We start from the raw sequence: 15,802 nt of genomic DNA, 5'->3' as shown, positions 1-15,802 counted from the left end.
GAGTATCTAAACCATGTTTCTAGGGAAGGTTTTGCTGGCAGCGAAACAATTTTGAGGATCATGTCTCAGGGCATGTGAAAAAGGTGAGGATACCAAAGGTTTAAAAAAATCTCAGACCTAATTACCAAAAATAGACAACTGAGAGACTACCAATAACTACCAATCATATGCCTACATTTCTGGCTACAAAAGTTTTCTGAGAATAGCCTACATATAAATGAAGGATAGCTTTGACAAAGGTTTAAGAAGAGAATAAGTGGGATTTTTTTATTCAAATGACGTTACAATAGTTTACATCTTTAAAGCCTCTCAATTTACTGAAAAGCATATAGAAAAGCTTCTTTTGGAGAAAGAACCACTGGATCAAGATTAGGGTCCCAAAGTTCAAATCCTTACTTTGATGCTTGCTTGCTACCTCTTTGACATTGAACAAGTCATTGAAATTCCATGGGTTTCAGTTTCTTCATATATACGCATGTGCACACATATATATGTATAAGTATTTATCTACACACATATACACACATTCAAATGAGAATTCAACTGGATGACCTCTTGGGATCCTTCCAGTTCAGCATTTCTGATCTTATATACTTATTATTTGTTGGCTCTTTAAAAAGCATTTGACTTAATAAAGGAGAAGGGTCAAATTTGTTGCCCATCTGCCACAAGTGGCTGAGAAAACTCCCTAATACAGCCAAACCAGATTAAGATGGAATCGGGATATACTTAGGAAAATAAATAAATGTATAATGCAACACAGATAATGTTAATTTGAAGTTTTCAAAATGAATATGTGACCTGCAGGGATTCATTTTTATTTAAGTTTAACACCACTGTGATAGAGGAAATACTAATATAAAGGCTTTTCCCTAACATGGGATCTATCTAAACCCTATAAATTTTTTGAAAGAGGTAATAACAGAGATAACTTTGCTCAATGATCTGCTGATTAAAATATAAAAGCAAACACACACATACACATCCAAAAAGCAGTATTTACTATTATCATGGAAAATTAAAAACATAAAGAAAAAATGGATGTAGGATTTCCTGTACATGAAAAGATCTTCCAAGTACCTTTAGTTTCAAGGTAATACAGAACTGATTCCTGGTCATTTCAGACCCTCCATGTATATGAATCCCTTAATTATATGAAAGAATTTAGCCTAACAAGCCAGACAGGTAGTGGGTGAAAAAAGCATTTTGTCTGAACCTTGATAAACAGTTGGTGAGCAATCCATAGAGCTGGTCCTTCAATGATATTAATCTTGATACAAACTCTACAAACAGTGATTTAGGAGGTAGAGAAGAGGTGTAACTTTTGAGAAATTAAACATTTCTTCTAATGACCACCCTCTCTTGCCCCATGCATCTTTATTAAGCTAAAGGCTCAACCAGAACGTTGGGAACATCCCCTTGCATCAAACTTATGGGAAAATATGAATATAAACAGGATGAAGCAAATATAGATGGGTTAATGTCCATATCATTGGAAAGAATGTTCAAATTGATGAGCTCACAGATCCATATTTGAGGTTTTTGTTTATTTTTAAGTCACCATCATTTCTGTGTACCCTTCTTCCTTCTTCCCAACAGGTCCTCCTTCATATTAAGGAGAAGGGAAGGGGAAGGGAGTAAATATTTATATAGTGTCTATTATGTGTTAGGCCTGTGCTAAACACCTTACAAATATTAGCTTATTTAATCTTCATAACAACCCTGGAAACTTGGTGCTGTTATTATCCCCATTTTACATTTGAGGAAACTGAACCAGACACTAAGTGCCTTACTCATGTTTGCTATTTCCTTGTCCAGTGCGCCTTCATTTTATTGATGAGGAACTTAGGCAAATAAGGGTTAAGTGACTTGCCCTGGTTCATACAGCTAGTGAGTATCTAAGACTGCAAAGATGTTCAGGAAATTCAATAAACATATCAATTTTATTTGACAATATATGCCAGATTCCACATCTCCTTGCCTCTACAAAAATGAGAAGACATATTTTCTTCTCTAGAAACACACAATTTTATTATCAATCTTGCTTTATGGCTGCATGTCTCATGCATGTATGTTTAAATCTATGTACATTATTATTCCAAGGCTTAAAAGAGTTTACTAGATTTTAATTTAATTATATTCTTCCAGCTCAGTGCCTAGCCCAGTGTCTTCCACAGAGTAAGAGCCTAATGAATTAAATTAAATTTACGAGTTTTAAGAAGTAAGGGCCTTTTTTTGGAGACTGGTAAAAAAATGTGCTTCAGACAAACTTTGGTCTGTGGACTAGCTACTGGGAAATCCTAATCTAGATGACCAATCTAAATGACTTTGGTCAAAAGTCTTTTAAGAAAAAACAACTACCTCATTTGATTGACTTTTTTTTTCACAACTACAGACAATACCCTGTCTAACCAGTAAATAGATCATTGGGATAAGGGGTTAAAAAAAAAAAACTTGACCTGGTCATGGAAATGTGACTAAAAATGGCCCATTCTTTGGTCCTTAATATCTAGTAGCATACATTCCTCCCTTGTTATCAGTTCTCATTGTCTGGTTTGGGTCTTAATTAATAACTATTTTTTCCATATCTTTTACAATGGGGGTTTGACAAGATTATTTAGCCCTACCCCCCCTTTAAAAAATAAATAAAAGAGAAGCCTGATAGATCAAAATGATTAGACACTTTCCTCCCACACCCTGCCCCTACAACATAAACAAACAAATAAGAGGCAATGAGTTTGAGTGAAAACAGAACTATGTTTCATTTTGCCTTTTATAGACAGCTTCATATGAAAATGAAACAAAAATAGAGAGAAGTGGAAACTTGATGCTTATCAGAAGATGATCTCCATCTCAAATTGCTTACAGAGTTTAAACTAGACCAGTCTGGTGAAATTCCAGTCTAGATAGATACAGCTTTTTCTATGTTCAAAGATGCCACCTGTTTTGGAGAAAGGTGCTCATCTCCCTTCCTGAGGAGAAACAGCATGTACCACATGCATGGTACAGTGTAATGAAAAGAATGCTGAAGTCAAGAGAATCAGGGTTCTATCACTTGTATGACCCTGGACAATTTTATTTCTCTGGTTCAGTAAAATGGGAAGATCTGAAAAAATGAACTTAAGGTCTCACCAAGAACTAATAATAATAGCACTTTTACAGAGCCTTAAGACTTACAAAGTGTTTATGTATGGTTCTCACAAAAATCCTATAAGTGGTTTAATTGTTCCCATTTTACAATAGCAAAATTAAGTGACTTATCCAGGATCACCCTTCTGGTATCTGAGATAGTATTCATACTTATCTCTTCCTTAGCACTCTATTTACTATGCAGTTGACAATTCAGGACTCTGTGTTGCTTATTCTTGAACCTGGGGATGGTCTTAGTTCCTTCACTGTCCAATCTTAGTCACTCCTTCATGCTACTAACACTAGAGCAGTACTTCTGAGCTTCACCTGTGTCAAAAGTCACACTTGCCACACCCTCCACCTGGTGTGACTTTACAGACAGATGGCCCTGATGATAAATGAAAAATGGAGAGAAAATGTGGTTAAAAAGAAAAAAGGCAAACATAACTCTTCTGAAACATCAAAATGGCTATTTTAAAGTTCAGAGAACCCACCCTTTTGAATTTTTCTTCAAGCTTAAAGCATCCTGACAAGTAGATTAGTGATAACTCTATTTTCAAATCAGAAAATTGTCTCAGAAATTAAATAATTCACCCAAAATTACATAACTGTTTGGATGAGTCAGTTTAGAGAACTGGGCCTAAAGTTTTCAATTACCTCTTAGCCCACTGGGTACCTCCAAGAGCTGAAGACATTGAAAGGGAAGGAGGGGCAAAGAACTATAAGGAAAAATATAAATTAAGTAGATTAATGGGGGAAAAAAAACTCATTCGTAATCAGCTCTACAGCAAAAAGTACCAATTTGGATCAAAATTTTGACCATCCCAAACTTCAAAGTCTTTTTGAAAATAGCTCATAATATAATAGATAATTAATAAACATTTGTTGAATTGAAAGAAGCTGTTTTTGTTAATTTTTGCAGTAACTGTTACCATCATCTTGGTCACTTATTAGCAAAACATGACTAGAAATTATACTAATGTTTTTCTACAAATCAGCATGGTGGGAAAATGTAGTCTAGATGTACACAAATACAGATCATTGTGGATCACCTTCATTCTAGGTTTATTGTTAATATTTTTGCTATCATTTTTATTGTTAATAAAATTTGCTAAGCATTGACTATGTGTAGAATATTATGCTAGATAGACCACTGGAGAAGATAGCTTAAGGTTACCAAAGATAACTTTCTATACCTCCATGGAGCTTATAATTTAGTAGAAGAATATGATATACCCCCTAAAGTAATCTACAAAATGATGCATAAGATTAGGTACAAGAAAAGTATGATGTGAGATCTAAGAGAGGGAAAGCAATTAATAGTTGGAGGAATTAGGGAAGGTTTATTAAAGGAAATGATATTTAATTGAACTTTAGAGAAAGTAGGAGTTATTGTTCTAGCTATTGTTATTTCCACAATGAATATTTTGTGGGTAGTAGCATCCAACATTTCTCTAAATCAGTCTTGGAGGGGTATTGGGATGAGGGCCGGGAAAAGTTTGTGAGAAAACACATTCCAAACTATGAAAATTAAGTCATTCCACAGAATTTGTTTCTAAATTGATATTTAGGGGTGGAATGAAGTGCCCAGTGGCTTCAGACACATTTTCTATTGGTATTTTATTTTTTCATCCTGGGTTGTGGTTATCTTATGGGTGGGGTACATGCTATGTCTGTGTTACATTGGTAAAAAAAAAAAAAATGAAGCTTCAGAAAGTAGTGTTTCTTCTATCTAATGCTATAAGCTCATCTAGAGAACTCTCTTCAATTAAAAACATATGGGCCTCTTCTTTTGTTTATTAACTATAGGTTTTTATAAGGGCGCTTATATTTCCCCTCTTTTCCTTCATTGAATACAAATTATTGCATTGAAATTTTAAAAAAATAGACAAAAGAGCAGTTATTTTAGTCATTCTAAAAGAAATTATTAAGTGTATATCGAACCAGGTTTGATGGTCATCACTGGGAATTTAGGGACAAAAATGAAATTGTCCTCTAACTCTTTTGGCAGAAAACAACAACAATAATAATAATCACAATGATATTAGCTAACATTTAAATAGTACTTTAAAGTTTTCCAAGTAATTTACATTTATTGTCTTGTTTGATTTTATATGAACACAGAGAAGTAAATGCAAAACATTGATGATAAAATCCAACAATTGTTTTTATTGTTATTGTTCTTCAGTCCTGTCTGAGTCTTTATGATCCCATTTAGAGTTGTTTTTTTGGCAAAAATCCTGGTGTGCTTTGCTATTTCCTTTTCTAGCTCATTTTACAGATCAGGAACTGAGGCAAATAGGATGAAGTACCCAGAGTCATATAGCTACTAACTGCCTAAGACCATGTTTGAACTCATAAAAATAAGTTTTCCTGAGTTCAGGCCTGACACTCCATCCTCTGTGTTATTAAACTGCCCTACTTTTATCAATAACATAGTACTAAATCCTAGGAATACAAAGGAAAGCAAAAGCAAAAAAAAAAAAGACAGTCCCTACCCTCAAAGAACTTAAATATAATAAGAAGAGGCAACCCCTAAAGGAGATCTGGAAGGAAGAGGTGTTACCTGCAGGTGGAAAATTTGGGAAAGTCAGGAGTGGAGCCACTAGGGAAGTAAATATGGATAGTCTGGGCACTTCCTGAAAAGATGGTCCTGGATCAAAACTCACCCAGAACCCTCACAGAAATGGCTAGAGGCAATAATTTCCATTGAGAAATTTCCATTAGGAAAGATTTATTCATGAGTTCAAATCTGTCATGAGATATATTTACTAGCTGTGTAACTGGGCAAATCATTTAACCCTTAACTTATCTGTTTGCCTCAGTTTCCTCATTTGAAAAATGAGTCAGAGAAGGAAATGACAAACAATTCCACTATCTTTGCCAAGAAAACCCCAAATGGGGTCACAAAGAGTGCAACTGAACATAATCTTCTATTGAAAAATAACCCGAAGTTGTCTTTCTGCTAAGCCTTTCTGCTTAGGATTCTTGGCTGATTCAGGTGCTCTGAGGACATGGAACTAAATCTCTTCATAATCTCCCTACTTTTTATGGAAGAATCTCCTGATCATTTCCCTAAGACTTTCCCACCCACTCTTCTCCCCATATCCCAAGCCACTGAAAAATTCCTCCAGGAATTGAGTGATTCTGAGACATAGCTGTAGGGACCATATTTCTTTTTTTCCACTCCCATTGACATATAAAGAGTGAAGTCCTGGAAAATAATTTGATTAAGATGACTTTCTCAGAAATCATTGAATCATTCTTGAAATATATTGAAATGTAGTTATTAATAAAAATCAATTAATAAAAAAATCCTTGATCTAAGTGTTAATAATGTAGAATTTTCTTTCATACCATGAAAGGTTGGATGAGTTTTTCTTTGAATGCATGTGAGAGATTTTATATAAAAACTTGGTTATTTCTTCTTGGAGTAGTATTTCAAAGAAGTTTTTTTGCATCTGTTCCATCAGGTGACCAGACCCTGCAGTTATAGCAAAAAGTCCCACTTTGACTTTGAAGAGGAGGATGTTGACAAGCTTGAGATCAGGTAATTAACAAAATGAAGGTTTTCTATTTGGCAATTTAAATTGGGTGTTTCTTATGTGCTTTGGGGATGAGTAAATGTGTATTTAGATTCTCATGATAATTTAAGCTTTAGGAAATGTGAAGCAAAAGTCTAAGAATTTAAACCTCATTAGAGTTCTAGAAGTTAAGATAAAGAGAAAAGGAACACTGGTTATTTATTAGTTGGCAACCAAGAAAATAGTTCAGTATATTAGTCAGATTACTGAATTTAAATTCAGAAGACTATAAATCCAGACTTCGCCTGACTAGTTGTGCAACTTTGAGCAAATCACTCACTGTATCTCCAAGCTTCAGTTTTCTTAACTGTATAATGGCAATAATTATACTTTCTTGTTTTTCCATCTGTGTTATGAGTCTCAAATGAAATAATAGCATGAAAAAGTGCTTTCTAACTGTAAAGTATAGCAAAGTTTCTGTTGCCATTATAATCAACTTTACAGTATCAATCCCACATCTAAGCTAAAAATCTATTTTTAAACCAGGGTTTACTTATCTACTTATAATAGGAGACTTATAGGGAAAGGCATTGTGGATTAGTGAGGTGAGATAAACTTACAGGATCTTCATAATACATCCATGGTTTTCATAGTCTACACTTATTAAATCTTTAGGAACTTAAGTGAAAATTTAATTATGTTTTTTGTTGTTGTTTTTATCTCCAAATATAACAGGGGCATATATGGTTGTAGTCCACACACACAATTGTCTGGTCTTTGTGGTTCTGAAAAATCCTCTGTTGTGTTTATTCCTTTTAATAAGCTCTTGACTTCTGAGTAACTACTAAACTAAAAGGAGACAGCCTAGCTAAAGTTGAAGTATGGATGGTAAATGGAATTGAATGAGAAGAAGTGCTGGGCTGAGGAAGGGCCAGCTGTTCTATGTCCCTTATGAGTCTCATACTTGAGTCTTTCTATACTGTACTATTTGTGGAATAATTGAGGCACTTCCAACCTTCGGGCCAGAAAGGGCTTCTTTTTTTTTTAAAGAGGTCCTCTTGCCATATGGAATATGTTAAATATCATTCCCTGTTGAAATTATTTTGCCCATATAATCTATATTTTTTTCTTTTGTTCCTATCAAGAATGTTGTCATAGAACAGGGTCTTTGTTGGGCATTTACCTATAGCTATGTTGTCTTCTGTGATCTTCTTTCTGTGGCAGTCACAGGGAAATGCAGATGAAAATTAACATGATATGTGGATCAGCAAAAAAAAGGAAGTTGGATATTTAAGCAAGGAGCCATTTTTCATAGCCACATTCCCAATATTCAGACAGTAGTCAGTATTTTCCTTCCACTCTATCTCCCAGCAAGCTGACCTACTCAAATCTCAATTTATAAAATGACTAGTGAAAAACACTCATATTACACTTCCTGCTTTGTGAAAATGTGCCAACTTTCTACTCCTCTAAAGGAAAATAGACTGGAATTCACTCATATTTCCATTTGTCTCTTATTTCCCTATGCTAGCTTTTCACTGTAGCTATTTATACTCTTTAGTTTCTTTATACACTGCCTTTTGTAAACACATTAGGAACTCTTGATGCTATGCTACCAAGAAGCAGTGTGAATCACAATTAATGTGTAACAATGTTATGACAATATATGTATTGTTGCCATTGTTATAACTCTTCATGACCCTATGTGGCTTTTTTAGTCAAAGTTACTAGAGTGGTTTTTCCATTTCCTTCTCCAGCTCATTTTACAGATGAAGAAACTGAGGGAAACTGGGTTAAGTGACTTGTCCAGAGTCACACAGCTAGTAAGTGTCTGAGGCTGGATTTGAACTTAGGAAGTTGAGTCTTTTTGACTCCAGACTTGACACTCTATCAATTGAGTCACCTAGCTTCCTCAAAAGCACATACAGTCTGTTTCTAATAATCTAAACACTGAGGGGGAAAAAGATACATTTAATTTTTAAATATTAGCTTTACTTAAATTACTTTGTTTAAATTACTTTATTTCAATTACTTTGTTCATTTAGATGAAATAAATGGCTAAAACAGTTCCCTGTCACTGGAAGGTATTCAAGGAGAGAATATATGATCATTTGATAAAGAATTTTGTCAGAGATTTGATGCTGTAGACAGTGTTCTCAACTCTATGGTCCCTTCTAACTAAGATTCTGACTCTGAAGACAGATGTTCTGGGTTCAAATCCCATCTGATGCTAGTTAGCTATGTGACCTTAGATAAACATTTAACCTCATTTTCTTTATCTTTTAAGAGAGGGGAAATTGGACATAAAGGCCTCAGATTCTAGGGTCATTTGGAGTTTTATGCTGCCAGGGTCACAACAATAATCTCTTATTTTTTAACAATAAAATGGCTACATTGATATCATCTTCAGAAATTTTCATTGAAAATAATATTTGTTTATTTAACAACATGAGACCCTTGTAAACATTCCTCAGCGTAACTTGGGTAAAATGAGGGCAGTTTTCCTTTTAGAAGCTATGATTTCCAGACAAGCATATTCACATTAGTAATACAAATTATATTCAGGGAAGAAGTTCCTCTATTGTTTCTCACACCAACACATAATAGCTTACAAGTCTCAAAAAAAGAAAAGCTAGTGGAGAGATTTATGAGACAGTCAGGGAAAGCTTTGACACTAATAAAATCAAAGAAAGCAGATTGAAGGCTAATTCTGAGATTGTACAAAATGTTCTCTGACTGTCTTTTTCCCTTCCCCTCTGACACTTCCTCTTCCTATCATAGAAGCAGACAGTTTTTGTTTCTATGTCATTTTCTTTACAGTTGAATCCTTAGGGAAAGAATGTGTCTATTCTAAAGACATATCCTAGTTTGATCACATATTTTACATTTGCCTAGTTCAAGCTTTTAATTTTCAACACTTCAGAATTGCGCAACTGGAGGCTGTCCTCTTGAATGTTCCAGAAGAAGGCTGTACAAAATGACAGGTTCTCATTAAAACTGCCATGTGGTACCAGATGTTCCTTCAGCCTGCAACTTCTCCTTTTTCTTGTAGAGAACCATGTTCTTTGTTTGGGAGGGGGCAGACTGAAGAGTGGATTAAAGACTGAAGTCATTATTTTTTTAAAGCAAGCAAACCAAAACAACAGCTTGGTATTTTCCTTAAAGAAGGAGAAAGAAAGGAGGGAGTCAAAGGAAGAGCTAGAGGGAGAGATGTGGGGAGGTAGAGAGAGAGGGAAACAGCAGAAAGGAAGAGAGTCAAAGAGAGGAAAAAAGGGGAAGAGATGGAAGACAGAGGAGAGAGAGAGAGAGAATAAATTGTCAGTTAGAGATTGGAAATTCTCTTTTTTGTTCAACTGAAAATAGCCTACTATGGCAAGTTGTATCCAAAGAGTTCCACCTCTGTCATCTTCCAAATGCTCATTTATTTCTTATAACACTCTTTGTCTATTGTAGGTTTTATATGGTGACAGTTCCTGTTTTAGCTTGCCTAAGATAATAACAGTACATTGTATTCAATTGTCTGGATTCCCTCTGCCATTCCGGACCTCAGCCCACCCTCCCAAGTAGTGATGAGAACTTTTATATTAGATTTTTAGCTCCATTTAGAATATTAAAATGGTAGAGTCATATGTAGGGAAAATTAAGTGTATGAGTAACCTGGCGCTTTGCCATGGAATTGAAAAACAGTTAAACTTACATCACCTTCCAAAGTCAAGGCCACTCAAATGGAGATCATAAAAGTGATGGTGGTCTTGTCATTTAGATAGCAGATGAGAGATTATTCATTCATGTCAGAGACGACCAGATTACTCAGCAAGATAGAGACAGAGGGTCAGATTGTCAAGACGATTTGCTACAAAAATAGTTTTGTGGTTTGGTAGATATTTATGGAATAGCTACACCCTCTCACTGTTTTGGAATATTTTAGTTTAAGGCTATTTCTTATTTTTGTTTTTTCTGCTGTGCCACATGGCTGTATGTGATTGGCAGGTGTTGGTTCCTGTACTCTAGGGAGTTGAAAGAATTCAGTGATAAAATTTGATTAATTGATTAATTGATTTAATGGAATATATGAATGTCACTGTGGATACAAACTGATAAGAGAAAAAGGAAATAAAATCCATGATATGGAATGGGTAAAACCAACATTTTCTAGGATATTCCACACATGAAATGAAAATGTTTTTACCCAACTCTTTTCATGTGTTATTTCTGAATAACAAACTTAATACCTGAAGAATAATGTGCATTGTTTAGAAATTTAGAAATAACCTGGGGATTAGATGGTTGAAATTTGGCATATAGTATAAAGTTCATGAAGCTTTCTACTTTGGACAGTACCATCCATTCTGAGTTCACCAATGCATCTCCACAGGAAATGGAAAGAATGAAAAATGTTGAAATAAATGAATGAATTAATATAGATATCTGCAGTCCAATAGGGACTTACTTATTGATATCACAAAACTGTATGGTATAAGGAATCCATTACCATGACATCTTTGGTAAAGACCTTCTATCTTTGGAGAAACAAATACTTTCCAAAGCTTCTGGAGGAGAGTGTCTGTCTATCTGTCTATCTCTCTCCATATGTGTGTGTGGCTTTTTTATCTCACATGTTATATAATAACATGTCATTTCATATTTAGAAATAAAATAGTAATTCTTGAAAGCAGGGCCCAGTTATTGCTCTTCTCCATCACAAAGCATGGCATGGCACACATTGTACCTTGTAGTAGATGCTTTATAGATATTTGGATAATGAATGTTGAATGATTATTACCTTGAGTATTTTGGTGTATTGAGATTGTTTTCTTTTCTTATCTTTAAATGAAAATTGTACTATTTATTATTGGTGTCCGTTTATTTCAGGGTTGATCTATGGAATGCCAGTAATTTGAAGTTTGGAGATGAGTTCCTAGGAGAACTAAGGATTCCTCTGAAAGTCCTCCGACAGTCCAGTTCTTATGAAGCATGGTATAGTAATATCTATCTCCTTAAAGTTCAGCTATAAAGTAATCTCACCCATCTAGAAAATAATTATTTTCTTTTGTTAATTTAAATTTTTTTTTCAGTTCTCCTTCTTTTACTCCCTCTGCTACCCAGTGAAAAGAAAGAATTAGTATGTGTGTATGTTTGTGTGTGTTTATAAAATCTTGCAAAATATATTTCCACATTAGTTATGTTGTGGGGAGGGGAGAAAAACATTAAAGTAAAGACAATTTTTAAAAATTATGCTTCGATGTGCACTCAGAGTTTATCAGTTCTTTCTCTGGAGGTAGCATTTTTCAATGTGATTCCTTTGGAACTGTCTGGGATCATTATGTTTTTGAGAAGAACTAAGTCATTCATAGTTGATCATGGTACAGTATTTTTGTTACTATGTATAGTATTCCCCTGGTTCTGCTTACTTCACTTTGCATCAGTTCATGTACATTTTCTGAGGTTTTTCTGAAAGGATCCTACTACTTGTTTCTTACCACATAATAGTATTTCATCACAATCCTGTGCCACAACTTACTCAGCCATTCCCCAACTGAAGGGCATTGTTTTAGTTTCCAATTCTTTGCCACCACAAAAAAGAGCTGCTACAAATATTTCTACACTTATAAGTCTTTTCCTTTAATCTCTTTGGTGTATAGACCTGGTAGCAATATTGTTACATCAAAGAGTATGCATATTTTATAGCCTTTTGAGTACAATCCATATTGTAGAACTTACTGTAGAAAAAAAAGCAAGTAAAAATAATGTTTCTGAGCAGCTTAAATTTCAAACACAAAATTGTCAAAAAAAATTTTGTTTACGATTTTTCTTAGTGCCTTTTACTCTGCTTGTAGTTGTTCAGTTATTTCAGTTGTGTATGACGCTTTGTGTCCTCATTTGGGATTTTCTTGGCAAAGATACTGGAGTGGTGTGACATTTCCTTCTTCAATTTATTTTACATATGAGAAACTGAGGCAAACAGGATTAAGTGACTTATCCACAGTCACACAGCTAGTAAGTGTTTGAGGTTGAATTTGAACTCAGAAAAATTAGTCTTCCTGATTGTAGGCCTGGCCCTCTATCCACTTACCCCTTTTTGTTCTTACTTGATATATAATTCTTATAAGATTGGTTATCTCATTTTCAATCTCTCAGAAAATTAGAAATGAGAAAGGCTTTTATAAAGATATATATCATCAGAAGCAAGAAGTGAGAGCTAACAACTTTACCAAAAGAGGGCACAAAAAACACAAAAGAATTTCCAATAAATAAATATTATAGCCTAAGGACATTTGATGTAGGAGCATATAGCTCTTCACATCTTAAGAATCCCTTAGGACATTACTTCTTAATCAAGAAAACTACTGTAATTGGTGTTCATAACCAGTTACTCATTAAGGAAGGATCTACTAAACGCCTACTAGGAAGCAAGAACATTAAACACTAATTATGTTTCAGGTACTGTATTTGAGCACTTTATAAATATTATGTTACAATAATGCTGGAAGGTAGATGGCATTACTAACTCCATTTTAGAGATTAGAGAACTGAGGCTGGCAGAAGTTAAGTATCTTGCCCAGAATCACACAGCCAGTAAGTGTCTAAGACAAGACTTAAACTCATATCTTCCTACCCACTCTATCCACTAAGCTGCCTAGTTGCTTCTTATTGTTCATTTGTGTCCAACTTTTTGTGATCCTCTGGACCATATTGTCCATGGGATTTTTTTGACAAAGATACTGGAATGGTTTGCCATTTTCTTCTCCAGTGGATGGAGGCCCAGGATCACATTGCTAGTAAGTAATCTAAGGCAAGCTTTGAATTCAGCTCTTCCTCACTCCAGATCCAATGTTCTCTCTATAACTATAGAACCACTACTATGTACAAAAAAGATAGTGCATTAGGGGTTATGGAGAATATCAAAAAGACTAAAATGTTAGATGTCACTAATGACCTTCATATTATTAAATTCAGTGAGCTTTTTCTGTCATCCTCTATAGAGGTTTGCCATTTCGTCCTCCAGCTCCTTTTATAGATGAGACAACTGAGACAAACAGAGTTAAGTGACTTTCTCAGGGTCACACAACAAATAAATGTATGAGGCTGGACTTAAACTCGGGAATATGAGGCTTTCTGACTCCAAGTCCAGAACCATATCCATTGAGCCACCTTGCTGCCTCTTTCTTACGTTGCACATAGTAGGTACTTAATTAATATTTGAATTAAAAGATACTGCTGGGCCAGATTGTGAAGTCTTGCATTCCAGGTGAGTCTGGATTTTACTTGGCAGTAAATGAAGAGTTGGTAAAGAAGAGTCTTAGGGAGTGACACAAGCTGAGAAAAGTTTTAGAAATGTTCATTTGGTGCTTGAAAGACAGTGAAGAATCAATGGCTTGTGATAGTCTTGGAGCAAAGTAACTTGTGTTCAATCCTGTTTCTATCACATACTATCTGAGTGATCCCAAAGCAAGACACTAAATTCCTCAGTGCCCCAGACAACTTAACTAAGACCATAAGTGTCAGAGCAGGTGCTAATCTGTATTCTTAGATGGAATTTCTGCATGGGGAGGTCTCTCTCTCTCTCTCTCTCTCTCTCTCTCTCTCTCTGTGTGTGTGTGTGTGTGTGTGTGCTAACCAAAGAAAATAAAAAGAAAGAAAAGAAGGAAAAAAGAAACAAATAAAAGAATGGAAGGAAAGAAAAAAGGACAAAAGAAACAAAGAAGGAAGAGAAAAGAAACAAGGAAAGAAAGGAAACAAATGGGAAAGAAAATTGAAAGGAAAGGAAGGAAAGAAAAAAGAAAGAAAAGGAAAGGAAGGAAGTTGGAAAGAGAAAAAAGAAGGAAAAAAGGAAGGAAAGAAAGAGTGAGGAAAAATGATAAGAGGAAGTCATCACCAAATTCAGTGATCTTTCCACTGTTCTATGAGAACAACTAGTTACTTAATAGTTTCCAAGTGAGTCCATTTAAACTCAACATCTCTGATCTTTTGAAATTCATAGTACAGTAAACTGCATGAAACCAAACAGTTCCCAACATAGAGACACAACATCACATTGGGAGAACTAAAAGTGACCCCTTCTCTCTGCCTGCCTCCTCTGGAAAAAGATTGCTGACATTTTGTGACAAAGACCAAGAGAAGGAGAAAGCCTTGTGGAAACAGGCTAGGCTTTCACCTCGAGAAAATGTGTGACTTGACAAGCTTGGCATCAATTGTTTGTGGTGAGCAGAAAAATAAAGAAAGAAAGAAAAGTACTAGGATGTGGTGATCAAGAGGACTTTAGTGACCTTAGTCAGACTGCCCAGAGTGTGGGTGGAAAAGTGGAGCCACAGACTTTGTCTTAGAAGATCTATGATAAAATGAAAGGGGGAGAGTTCAGACTCTGGAAATTTGATAACTCTGTGTTATCAAAAAAAGATGAGCTTTTTCTTGAGTTTAAGAAAGCAAGGAAGTATGTGGTGTATTTTACAAGTATTTCTGAACAAAATGGTTAAAATGTTGGATTTTTTCCAAGTTTTGATACTTTAAGAGGTAAACCCTCAGCTACAGTATAACAGAATAATCTAGACAAGCTCAAAATTTGTTACAGTAGGATGTAATCATTCATGAATTAGTATCATTACAGTTATGTTACATGTTAGTTCAGCATCCAAACTTTTCATGAGTCCTTTTGGAGTTTTCTTGGCAAATATACGGGAGTGGTTTGCCATTTCCTTTTCTAGCTCATTTTTCAGTTGAGGAAACAGAAGCAAACAGGATTAAGTGACTTTTCCAGGTTCACACAGCTATTGTCCCAGACAAAATTCAAACTCAGGTCTTACTGACTCCAAGTTTAGTGTTGTGGTAGGATACAGTAGGTTATAAATCAGAGTCACCACTGCTGTATTACATGCCAGTAACTATGCTATTCAAACAATGCAGTATAAAGAGACGGTGCTTGGTGAGGGGTCTTGGTGAAGAACTCCCTTAGAGTTAGAAGGAAATATCTTCATCTACAGGAGAGGAAAATGACAAATCATTCCAGTATCTTTGCCAAGAAAACCCTTTGCATAGTATGGTCCATAGAGTCATGAAAAATCAGACATAATTGAACAATCTAAGAGAGAGATAAAGAAGGGGGAACATTTCAGGCACAAAAAGTGCTTGAGTAAAAACAAGGAGATCTGTTC

At 35.0% G+C, this 15,802-nt stretch overlaps 1 protein-coding gene across 2 annotated transcripts in view; it reads left to right on the top strand.

Annotated features, from left to right (window-relative positions):
- RASA3 (RAS p21 protein activator 3) overlaps positions 1–15,802 on the top strand; it is a 274,639-nt gene that overhangs the window by 209,990 nt on the left and 48,847 nt on the right. For both annotated transcript variants that reach the window (XM_031958761.1, XM_031958760.1), the window contains exons 8-9: positions 6,603–6,679; positions 11,526–11,630. In XM_031958761.1, the coding sequence (XP_031814621.1) occupies positions 6,603–6,679; positions 11,526–11,630 (182 nt within the window). The remainder of the gene's footprint in view (positions 1–6,602; positions 6,680–11,525; positions 11,631–15,802) is intronic.

The sequence above is a fragment of the Sarcophilus harrisii genome, chromosome 3 (assembly GCF_902635505.1).
Source record: "Sarcophilus harrisii chromosome 3, mSarHar1.11, whole genome shotgun sequence".
NCBI lineage: Eukaryota > Metazoa > Chordata > Mammalia > Dasyuromorphia > Dasyuridae > Sarcophilus > Sarcophilus harrisii.
Note: the sequence above shows the minus strand (reverse complement) of the source record. Positions and strands in the feature narration are given on the sequence as shown.